Source organism: Seriola lalandi, unplaced genomic scaffold, assembly GCF_002814215.2.
Source record: "Seriola lalandi dorsalis isolate HSWRI2012SDOR001 ecotype SW California unplaced genomic scaffold, Sedor1 jcf7180002051108, whole genome shotgun sequence".
NCBI classification, from domain to species: Eukaryota; Metazoa; Chordata; class Actinopteri; order Carangiformes; family Carangidae; genus Seriola; species Seriola lalandi.
The window spans coordinates 475457-486688 of record NW_019521661.1 but is presented as its reverse complement, the minus strand read 5'-3'; the positions used below and the strand labels follow the sequence as shown (position 1 = coordinate 486688).

Sequence of the window (11232 nt, the reverse complement as noted above, 5' to 3'; positions counted from 1 at the left end):
AGGGTGGCTCTGCATATCCACATCAATCAAAATAGGATTAGGGTGCCTCTCTGGTCCTTTTTATTTCCCATTAACTTAAAGTTGCTGATGAAATACGGAGCTGTTACATGGTAACTGGGGTTGCAGAGCCACATTGGAGCTTCTACTGTCCTCACTAATTACATTTAAAAAAGTTAAGCAACATCAATATTTTTTCCAAAAAGTTGTTATTTTTTCAAATATTGGCATGATCAGTAACACAATTTGAGTTTAGAGGCTTTTCTGTAACACTGCCATTGCCATTGTCAATGACAAAGAGGGGCAAAGTCTTTGTGACAGCAAGATACACAGATGAAATGATGTGACAATGTGTGAAACAAAACTGTCTGCTGTGATCAACCACCTTCACAGGCAAAATGATCCACCCCCTCCAAGGAAACTGTTGTGACTGGTCACGTGACCCATCCAATGCCACTCTTCCACACCCCGGTGGAATAGGGACACAGACAACAGATGATGCATGAATTCTTAATCAAATAAAGATATTTATAAGTGATAGGAGTGGAAAGCAATTGTCCTGGCCATGCTGAATTAATGAGGCGCTGGCTTCCTTCCGCATGCCAAGTTTCTGAATGACTCGGCTCATCACCGCTCACTTTCTGGAGCCATCTTCACCACCCCCCTCCAACCCTGGGCCAGGTTCAACAGCCTCAAAATCCCAAGGACCCAAATTCCACCCCTATGCTGGCCACTGTTCAGCCGCTCATCATTAAAACTGAAAGTTTACAGCCTTGTTCTCCTTGCGACCTTGAGCTCACACAGAGAAGAGTGGCTTTCAGCAGGAAATGTTGAGGTTTTAGTTTCTGATGAAAAGTAGGCATCCGTGGCGCAGCTTTGGGTGAGAGCGGTGGGGTCCCAGTGCACGGCTGTCAGGTGACCCTGTCCGAGCCCTGTCCAGAACACCCTTCTCTGACCACCTGAGCCTCTGTGCTGTGTGTGCCCGTCTGCTGGCAGTTGAGTCAGGCAGCACAGAACCAATCCACTGCTTCACACCAATTCAAAATCCAGTTGCACTTGCCCTGTCAGGTTACACCTCCTCCTTCACACTTCTACCTCTCTTCGCTGATGTCACCGTGTAGCTCCTGTCAGAGAGATACTGCTGTATCCTTTCCCCCAAAAAAAGTGCAGAAAAAAAAAATACTTAGGAGTTGGGCATTCCCATGGCAACCAGGTCCTGTGGTATAGGCAGGGATATCAGGCCAAGCCCAATGCCATTTGCATACAAATTGCCCAGCTGGTACCTTGTTGTTATGACAACGGCACACAGCTCCCAGAATTCATTTGGAAGTGAAATACAAAAGGAAAGCAGCCAGCGAGGAGAGTCATTGATAAAATTCCTTCTCTTCTATAATGAATCATGTAAATCCACTCTCCATACAGATCCTGCAGGAAATGAGAGAAAAAATATTATATACTCAAGACTGTTATTTTTGGACAAGATAATGAGTGAATGTAGGTCACACTGATTTCAATATTAAATGTAACTACAATACATTTTTACTGCAGAAAAGAATCTTTCAAATTTGATACCTTATTTTCAAACTATGTAACAATGCTGACATGAAAATCCTTGCTTTGTCTTTTCAAACTGGCCCAGAAATTTTATCTGACCTCTGGCAGATACTTTCCAAAGTGCCTCTATCTCCTTTCTTCTTGGTTCACCTGATTTTGCAAACCTTTATATAATTCCTTACAATGAGCCATGCCAAATCCTCAGAGCTTGAGAGAGAAAGTAAACTCCGCTGACAACACAGTGTCCTCTACTGGCAGCATGTGGCAGGGAGTTTACACAACCGCCTGTCTGGCTAAACGGATAATATTTTGCTCAAGGGCAACTGAGCTGATGCTTTTCCATAGTCATCCTGGCTCAGCTTACCGGCCAGTTAAATTGCCCTGCTGTGGGCTCCATGAGCATTCTGTGAACCCAGCATATCTATTTATCCCAGCAACCTCCACGAGACTCTGGTTTAATCATTGGCTTCTGTGCGGCAGTCAAACCATCGCAGGCTAATCAGTGTCTCCCTCTCTCTCTCAGCACAAAACAAAGCTGCTCCTGGTTCTAATACTTGACCGGTACTGCAGCCGAAGAGTGCTGATCTTAGGGCAAGGTGAACCCTCACCCCGGCCTGTACACATTAAACTGTGCAATGTCTTTTCCCCCTCTGTGTGTTAATGATGGGAGAGAGCCCCAATGATAGTCCTGTTACACATTGTTAGAACCAACTGGAGCAAACCACTTCGGCCCGGACTGAAAGGCCTGTATCAGCAACAACCCAACAAGGGAAGAAAGGTGACACACCCTGCCTCCCCAGCATATAAATGCAGGAGCCTTCTCCCTGATGTGCTGCTGGTGCTAAGGCATGACAGTTTAGTACGTTTCTTCTCCTGAACCTTTGCCAAGGTCACAACTCGCCACCGGCCTCAGATCTTTACCGAAGCGTCATCCCGTTCACTTGTCGCTTAACATCCAATTCAACATGGCAACCCGATGGGGACTCTGCGGTGCCGGGAAGATCAGTCATGACTTCAGCGTGGCCATGAAGACTCTGCCTCCTGCAGATCACCAGGTACTCTGTGCAAAACAAGCTCACTACATCTTCATTGTCACACAAGATGTCTCTCTTTGCGGTAAACACAACTGCTGACAGAGCAACACTGTGATGAATGTCTGTGTGTTTTTCTCTCCTATGTACAGATAGGAGTCATTGCATCAAGGAGCTTGGAGCGCGCCAAAGACTTTGCCAAGAAGCACGGTATTCCTAAGGCTTACGGCAGTTACGAGGAGCTGGCCAACGACCCAGACATAGGTGAGTTAAGAGCAAGGAACAGCCTGGCTGCAAAGGCAGAGAGAATGGTGTGTTGGCGTTACTGTTTGGAACATGTTTGTCCTCACAGACATTGTGTACCTGGGAGTGTTGCACACGGAGCACTGGAGAGTTGGTCTGCTGTTCCTCAAGGCTGGAAAGAACGTGTTGTGTGAGAAACCTTTCGCTATGAACTCTAGACAGGTGAAAGACCTCGTCGCTGCCGCCAAGAAAAACAACGTCTTCCTGATGGAGGTAAGGTTTAGAGGTTACAGTCATTTGCTTAGTGGCCATTTGCTGGCCATAGGAGTAGCTGCTGTAGGTCCGAACAACAAAGAAAGAAGAGTTTGGGTTTGGCTACGAAAACTGGAAGGTAATAGTTTTGTATCTTGTGAAATTTAATGCAAATGTATTAAAATGCAGAAAAAGCGTTTGAATGTTGTTGCTATTAGGTTATCTAATAATCAGTATGTGAGGCTGTGAAGCCAAAATAACTGCCCCAAACTTCATCCTGAATCTTAAAGCAGCAGTTTGACATTTTGGTAAACACTTACTTACTTCCTTGCTGGGAGCTGGATCAGAAGTCATGCACAAAGCAAAACCTTGAATGTCCTGGGATGTTTCTGGCTCATGGTACAGGAAAACATCTTGTCATGTTATGTTTGACCAAAACATCTGCCACAGTACTCATACACAAAGTGGAGAACTGTGGTAATAAACTGCTGCTCATGTGCAACTCCACTTTAAACTGTGGTGCACAGTGGTGCAATGTTATCACCTCTGTCCCTGTCAGGCCATCTGGTCCCGCTGTTTCCCTGTTCACGCTGAGGTGCGCAGGCTGCTGGCGGAGGAGGCGGTAGGGGAGGTGAAGCTGGTAAAGGCCTACTTCGGCTCCCCCCAGCTCCACATCCCCCGCTCGGTGGAGAAGGAGCTGGGCGGAGGAGCACTGCTGGATATCGGCGTGTACTGCCTGCAGTTTGTGCTGATGGTGTTTAACGGAGAGAGGCCAGAGTCCATCCAGGCCACAGGGGTGCTGCTTGACTCAGGTATGATTCAGCACACAAGTCACGCAGCAGAGGTGCGATATAGATTAATATCATTAAACACATAGCATGAATCAGTGATCATAAACTGGCCGTTTAAACTATTCACCATTAAAGAAAAACAGGAAGAAAAGAAGGACTTCTTGTGTAACGCAAGAGAAAGTTAGGCAGAAAATCACATTTTTAAATGAACTGTCCAAAATGTAAACACCTCGGGGAAGAATTCATCACACAGCAAATCCCACACTTATCTTTAAAATGTCAGACTAATCCAAATCCTCCATGGAGAATACAGTAATACTGTAAAACTGGCAGGGGAATATGTAACTGAATGTCTCACAACAAGTTATCCTTCAATGTGGGGCAATCACACCATACATATAATGAACATTTCCTTATCTTTTACTGACCTTTATGCAACATATTTGATAATTTAATCAATATACAAAAAAATCATAGTGCATATTTGTGATTCTCTTTTTTTTTTTTTAAATCAAAAAGTCATGCAAGCAAAACTGAATAGACCTGAACTGACCTCACTGACGTGTGCTGATAAAAATGTCCTGAAGTGAACTGAACTTAAAAATGGAACCTGAATAGGAATTTAAAAGATATCATTCACTTCCCTTCACTGGTTATACAGAGATTTCCTTTTTTTGGCAGGAGTGGATGAATCAGTGGTTGTGGTGATGAAGTTCTCCAGGAAGAAGATGGCCTTCTGTTCCTTTTCAATTTCTGCACAACTTCCAAACGATGCTGTCATCAGCGGCACTAAAGGCTCCGTTAAAGTACGCTTTGCTAGTCCTGTACAGGAGCGTTTTACTTGAATAAGAAATGATTGAGACGTGCAAACACTGAGATAACCCATAATTACTTTCATGTTTAATTAAATAGAAGTATTTCAGACAAACTCATACCTACTGCATCGGATGATTTATGAGTTGAGTGATTTTCTTTTTGCCCTCCAGGTTCTAGGCCCCATGCACTGCCCTACCACACTAGTGGTGAACGACAAGGAGATGGAGTACCCTCTGCCTGAACCATGCTTCCCTCTGAATTTCACCAACAGCACCGGGCTTCGCTACGAGGCAGAGGAAGTGAGGCAGTGCCTGCTTAAGGGTAGGTCATGATAAAAGGAAAGTGTATTTGTCTTCAAATAGATGAAATAGTTTGAACGGCTCGAATCACTGCTTCAAAGGTAAGGTGAGTTTGAAGGGAAGACGCTGCAATTCAGTGAAACCGTTGCGTTCCTGGAGCTTGACATAGCTCCGGGAATGCATCAGACTGATTCAGAATCCGCTGTTATCAGTCCTTGGAAAGTCCTCTAGCTTATATAGCATTACACTCCTATTGTGTTTTTGCTTCCTATTTTAATTTACATAATCTTTACATCTTTGCTTTGACATAATTTATGCGTCATTGTGAATATGTGCATAATTTAACCGTGCTTATAAACAGAAGTGTCTTTGTGACGTGTCTGATTTTCCTGTTAAACTCCTCTTCATCCACAGGACTTAAGGAGAGCCCACGGATGCCTCTGGCAGAGTCTGTCTTGCTGACAGAGATCATGGATGAAATCAGGAAACAGGTGGGAGTTGTCTTCAGCCAGGACAGCCAGTGACATCACTCCAAAGCCGAGCTGTTTCACCTGACCTAAACCTACTCGGATGGAACGGAGGAAGCTGCTCGGGGCAGGCTTTGGATCTTTGGCATAAGCAGCTCACTCATGGCACTGTGTGGCAAAGCCTGAGCAGACGCAGTGCCATTGAGAGTAACATTTTCAACTGCTACTGAGTTACAGATACAGCCAGCAAATTATTGGAACATGTACATCTGTTATTACAGAGTTTGTTCTCTCTATATTCTTTTTTATCATATAGATACACCCATGATAACTCCAAACACAGTTATTGTACCTCAGAGTCACAATATAAAGTCACCTTGTAGATTCTTAAATCTCGGCTTGAAAACATATTTTAAACCAAACAAATCACAATGTAAACAAACCAAGCAACCATCATGTAATCAAGTCCTAGGCCCTTTAAAGACAAACCCAGCTGTCACTGTGGGGCGTATGATTGATGAATCCAATAAAGGACTGATTGTGAAAGCCATGTTTCATTTCAAATATCATCCGCTGGAGAGGAGAAGAGACTTCGAGTGGCACATTTGAATCAAAGTGTTCTGTCATGTCTGACCCTTGCAGCTGTTTACAAATAGATTCATGCTCTCTCCGTACAGAAATAGGTTGCACTGTCTGCTTTTCAAGGTTAGGACAGAGAAAGGCCTTGATGAGTCAGCAAAGAGCACGGCTCATTTAATACTTGTTCTCAACCTTTTGGGCTCATTGGCTGTCTCACTGATACACGATGCAGCCCATGAATGCAAAAATGTCACATTTTGATGATGTTGATTAATTTGCTATTCATTACCTACTTGACTACTTTCACATAATTATTTCTTTCTATACATATCACACAGCCTAACCACATGAAGTTGAATAAATCAACCTCCCAGTTTCAAGCCATGATAAATATCAGCCCTAACAAAATATCCCTGTGCGTGTCAGCTCTTACCTGCACCGAAGGGACTATTTTGTAGTTGACCTCTGACCTTAAACCACTCTTGGTGATTACATTCACAAAAACAAATCCATCCTGAATCAAAAGTAATACAAGAGATGCAGTGGAAAGTGAATATCAATAATAGCTTTTAATTTTGTTGTACAGTTTGCACAATATAATATACAATGACATAATACTTTATGGTGAAAAAAAAATGAACCCACTATTAGTAGAATTCAAACTGTGAATAAAACGCAGACAAGTGAAAATATATAATAGACAATAGTTTATAGATAGATTATTTTTTCACACTATTAATCAGTGGTGAAAATAAAATACAAAGTAAGGTTAAAGGCAAATCGTCAAATAGTAAAGAGTAGATTTTAAAAATTAATAAATCATTTAAAATAATGAGTACAATAATCAAAAGGGTTGAAATATGTAAAAGGCTGTCATGATTAGAGGCAGGGAGCTTCCCACAATGCAGGAGGAAGAGATCAGACAACGTATTTTGGTCTTATGATCACTATCTGGAGGTCACGTTTTCGCTCTGTAAACAACAAATCATCACCATCCTGTTATTTTTGTGCAACGTCACACACTGAAAACTAAACTAATACTGTATCTCCACCTTGTGTCAGATTGCAGCCACTGTCATTAAACCCATTCTGTCCGAACGGATCCGCCTGCAGGCTGCGTAAGTTATAGTCCCGCCCACTTTTAGAGCCACGCCCCTCTGCTGCAGTCCGTAGGCAGACGCCTCTCATTCTTTCATTCCTCTTCCAATATGGCAACCAGGTGGGGAATCTGCGGCGCCGGGAGGATCAGTCATGATTTCACTGTGGCCTTGAAAACTCTGCCCACTGAAGACCATCAGGTATCAGTATCGGCAGGTGTGATAGTGTAGACACAAATACACGATCGTGTTCATAACTCAGGACTCAGCGAGGCTCCTCCGTGAGGACTGTCCGTCTGATGTTCCTGCTGATTTAAAGTCAAAAACCTGTAACGAAATAAATTAAATACACATATTCTTGTGCATCTGAAACCTGCAGTTTCAGCGAGCAGAAAGCTACGTCCAAAATGTCATTGGGCTTGTGTACATTGTAAGCCACGTTTCCTATATTTTACTTACTTTTTTCATACCGTAAAACAGGCACTAAATGCGCATCAAAGATTTCTTTCTCTGTCCACAATCCAGTAATTACGGTATGTGTGCAGATGTCGTTTTTTAAGTATATATTTTAATCTAAATTATTTTATTTTTTATTATTCTCTATCTTAATTATTATAATTTTCTAATCTCAGCAATAATTAAACCAAGGCAAACACTCGAACCAAGCCTCAGATAATACAAAAGTATAATAAAAAACTGCAGCATTGAAAACTAAAAGGCTAAAATTAAATCTAGAGACTCTCATGCTCCAAAATGAATGTGAGTGGGAGACTGTTATTCTGGAAAGCAAGAGCTAATTAATTAATTTAGCAATGTTTGCCTGCATCCATTCACCAAAGGCTGAGAAAAGCAGAGTTCTTAACTAACAGGAGATTAGATGTTTTATTGGACTATGTGGGAAAATGTGATAAGCCTTATTACATGGCCTTATTAAATGAGGCAATAATGCGTCCATATACTTCGGGAGACATCAGAATTAAGCCTTTATATCAGCATTGGAGTATACACTGCTGCAACATAGATTGTGGTGGGTCTTTTTATTAGAGTGAGGGCAGAGCAACTTGTTGCAATAAATAATGATATGAAACTTTATTCACAGGTTGTGGCCGTAGCAGCTCGCAAGTTAGAGGGTGCACAGGAGTTTGCCAGAAAGCACAGCATCTCTCAAGCATATGGCAGCTATGAGGAGCTGGCCAGAGATCCAAACATTGGTCAGTTTTTTTGTCCTTCCACGGTCAAATTTGATTGGTTGATGGCTCTTTGTGTTTGTTATTTCTAACCCTAACCCTCTGGTGAATCTCCGCTAATTTCCAGTTCAGTGTCAGTGTCTTCCTACAGGACGTTCTCTGATCTGTGTGTTTACATGTGTGCAGATGTGGTGTATGTTGGAGTTATCCACCCCTTCCATCTGAGCACTTGTCTGCTCTTTACGAACGCCAAGAAGAATGTGCTGTGTGAGAAGCCGCTGGCCATGAACTCCAGGGAGGTGCAGGAGATCCTGGCCTCTGCCAAGAAGAACGACGTCTTCCTCATGGAGGTATGGATTGAGCAGAGCAAAAAGAAAAACATCTATTTTCTTTTTCTCCAGTTCTCACCTGCAGCATCATTGGACAATGAAGTTCACATTTGATCAAATGCATTACATACTTTACACTCTGAGCAAGATGATTTCAGGGATTTTTCTTTTAATAAGCCTACAATTCTTGCTTCTGTCTGTCAAAATATAAAGTATTACTTGTGTTAATCATATTTAACTAAAAAATTTTTTTCATTATGATTTCACCAGTTAGCGGGGTCACAAGTCAGAAAAACGACCAAGTAACAATATCTTAGAAGACCTTGAAATGAGCGTGCAAACCGTCATTAATAATTTTAAACTTATTTTGAGTCCATTTGTGAAACTTGTAAGTCACTAAATAACCAAACCCTAGCTCATTTTTAAAATGTGACTGTATGAACTGCTTCTTTTCCTTTGCTCCAGGCTGTCTGGACCCGTTTTTTCCCGGCCTCTGTTGAGATCAGAAGGCTTCTGGCCCAGGGGGAGGTGGGTGATTTGAAGATGGTCAGAACGGAGTTTGGCGTGCCATTGATGCACGTACCAAGAGCGATGCAGAAGGAGCTGGGTGGAGGAGCAATACTAGATATTGGCATCTACTGCCTGCAGTTCATATGCATGGTGTATGATGGAGAGAAGCCAGAGTGCATACAAGCCACTGGAATCTGCATGGATACGGGTAAGTAAAACCCAGGCCACAGGCATCTCATAGATATTTTTCCAAAGCAACTGACAGCTTACCAGTCAGTTAGCATGAGAGGAAGTGTTGCACTTACTCAATAATATAGCGTACCGAATCGGTGATGTAAGTTCACCAGCTATGGTGAAAATATGTGGTTCATTCTGGACTTCCCTCACTGTGACATGTTTACCAAAAAGTATTTTGCTCACATGGTGTCAGTCTCAGGAGTAAAGAAAGAAACCTGTTGTGATTACCGACTCACGGGTTGACAGTGATTCATTGACCTCACTTGCAGCTGCTTATGTATTAACAGATTGGAGTTTTTGAGTTTGAGCTTGTAAAGTTCTTGCTCCAGCTTTTGTGCCAGTATGATCCCTAATCTATAATAATTAAGAGAGTGCGTGTACCTGTGTGATAAGACTTGAGATCTTATCTCTGTCACTTCTTTTATGAAACAATAAAGTTTTTTTTATTCTTTTTCAGTATAAAATGCAGTAGAAATTACTCCCTTCATGTTGCATTTTAATTCATGTCACGAAATTCATGTATTTGATTTTATTATCTCTGTCAAATGTGCATCATATATTTGTATGTTGTTACAGGAGTGGATGAGACTGTGGTTGTCACTCTGAAGTTCTCCAAGAACAGAATGGCTGTGTTTTCCTGCTCTTCAGTTGTACAGCTGCCCAATGATGCCATTATTGTAGGCACAAAGGGCACAATTAAGGTGGGTCATCACAGCTAGGCCGCTTTTTCAAATAAAATTCAAACAGTCTGAAATGCAATACCAATTTGCACTGTGCACACTGGCATCTTCAGAATACAATTGAAAGTTAGTAAGTGAACCGAGGTCATCTATGAAGAAATTTAGGAAGGAAATGAGGAAATTGGGTGTTGTGAAAAAAAAAAAAAAAGTGCTTTGTGTAACACAAAGAGGGAGAAGTGTATCTACTGCACACATTGTATGTACTGTATATGCTGTAATTATATATTTTTCTTTCAGGTCCCTGCCCACATGTGGTGCCCCACATCATTGGAGGTGAATGGAAAGGGGACTCAGTACCCAGTGCCTGAACCCTATTTGCCTCTCAACTTCCTCAACAGCACAGGGATGCGTTATGAAGCAGAGGAGGTTCGCCAGTGTTTGCTCAAAGGTATGGCGATGTTTTACTCTGTATCCTTTGTAATAGAGAAATTAATTCATGTATTAACACAATATCTAAAACATGTACAATGTGTTGTGACACTTATATACACTTTCAACACAAGGTGGCATCAGAGACGCTAAACTCATAACGGCCATGTACTCTTGTTTGTACATGTAGACCTGACAGTACACTGTGTACGTGCTCACACTATGTCTGTTCCACATAGGGCTGAAGGAGAGTGCAGTTATGTCTCATGCTGACTCTCGTCTGCTGGCTGAGTTGGAGGATGAGATTCGAAAGCAGGTGGGGGTGGTGTACAGCCAGGACCGCCAATGAGTGCTTAACATATCCTCAAGATTGTGATTCCCTGCAGTGCAACAAGTTTAGAATAGACACTAATTTGCTCTTATTTTTACAAGTGATACACTGGATTACATTCATACACTACCAGCAGTTAATGCAAGATGTTGTGATCTTGATGAAGAAAGTTCATTTTTTAGAGTGAACTTCTATTTGTCATTGTGGCTGACCATGGTGAGCTCTAGTAGGGTTCATGTTTTCAGATAAAGAAGCTCATCATAAACCTATCCACAACCTCACTGGATCATTTGGGTCTAACCTCACAATAAAACACTGAAATGTTTGCCTATTCATAAAAAGATTCTCAGTATCTTTGTGATTATGCTTTAACTTTTTTGTCTTTTCACAATGTTTCACCTGA

At 42.0% G+C, this 11232-nt stretch overlaps 2 protein-coding genes across 2 annotated transcripts; both read left to right on the top strand.

The window, feature by feature from the left end:
• Positions 1–2406: 2406 nt before the first annotated feature.
• On the top strand, positions 2407–5996 carry LOC111649507 (trans-1,2-dihydrobenzene-1,2-diol dehydrogenase-like). The gene is made up of 7 exons (XM_023399254.1): positions 2407–2606; positions 2735–2846; positions 2935–3098; positions 3637–3889; positions 4550–4674; positions 4855–5005; positions 5398–5996. Exons 1-7 carry the CDS (start codon positions 2517–2519, stop codon positions 5505–5507), a joined length of 1005 nt encoding a protein of 334 aa, XP_023255022.1. The 5' UTR covers positions 2407–2516; the 3' UTR covers positions 5508–5996.
• A 1185-nt stretch (positions 5997–7181) lies between these two features.
• dhdh.2 (dihydrodiol dehydrogenase, tandem duplicate 2) lies at positions 7182–11170 on the top strand. The gene is made up of 7 exons (XM_023399252.2): positions 7182–7327; positions 8226–8337; positions 8500–8663; positions 9108–9360; positions 9966–10090; positions 10367–10517; positions 10738–11170. Exons 1-7 carry the CDS (start codon positions 7238–7240, stop codon positions 10845–10847), a joined length of 1005 nt encoding a protein of 334 aa, XP_023255020.1. The 5' UTR covers positions 7182–7237; the 3' UTR covers positions 10848–11170.
• Positions 11171–11232: the final 62 nt, after the last annotated feature.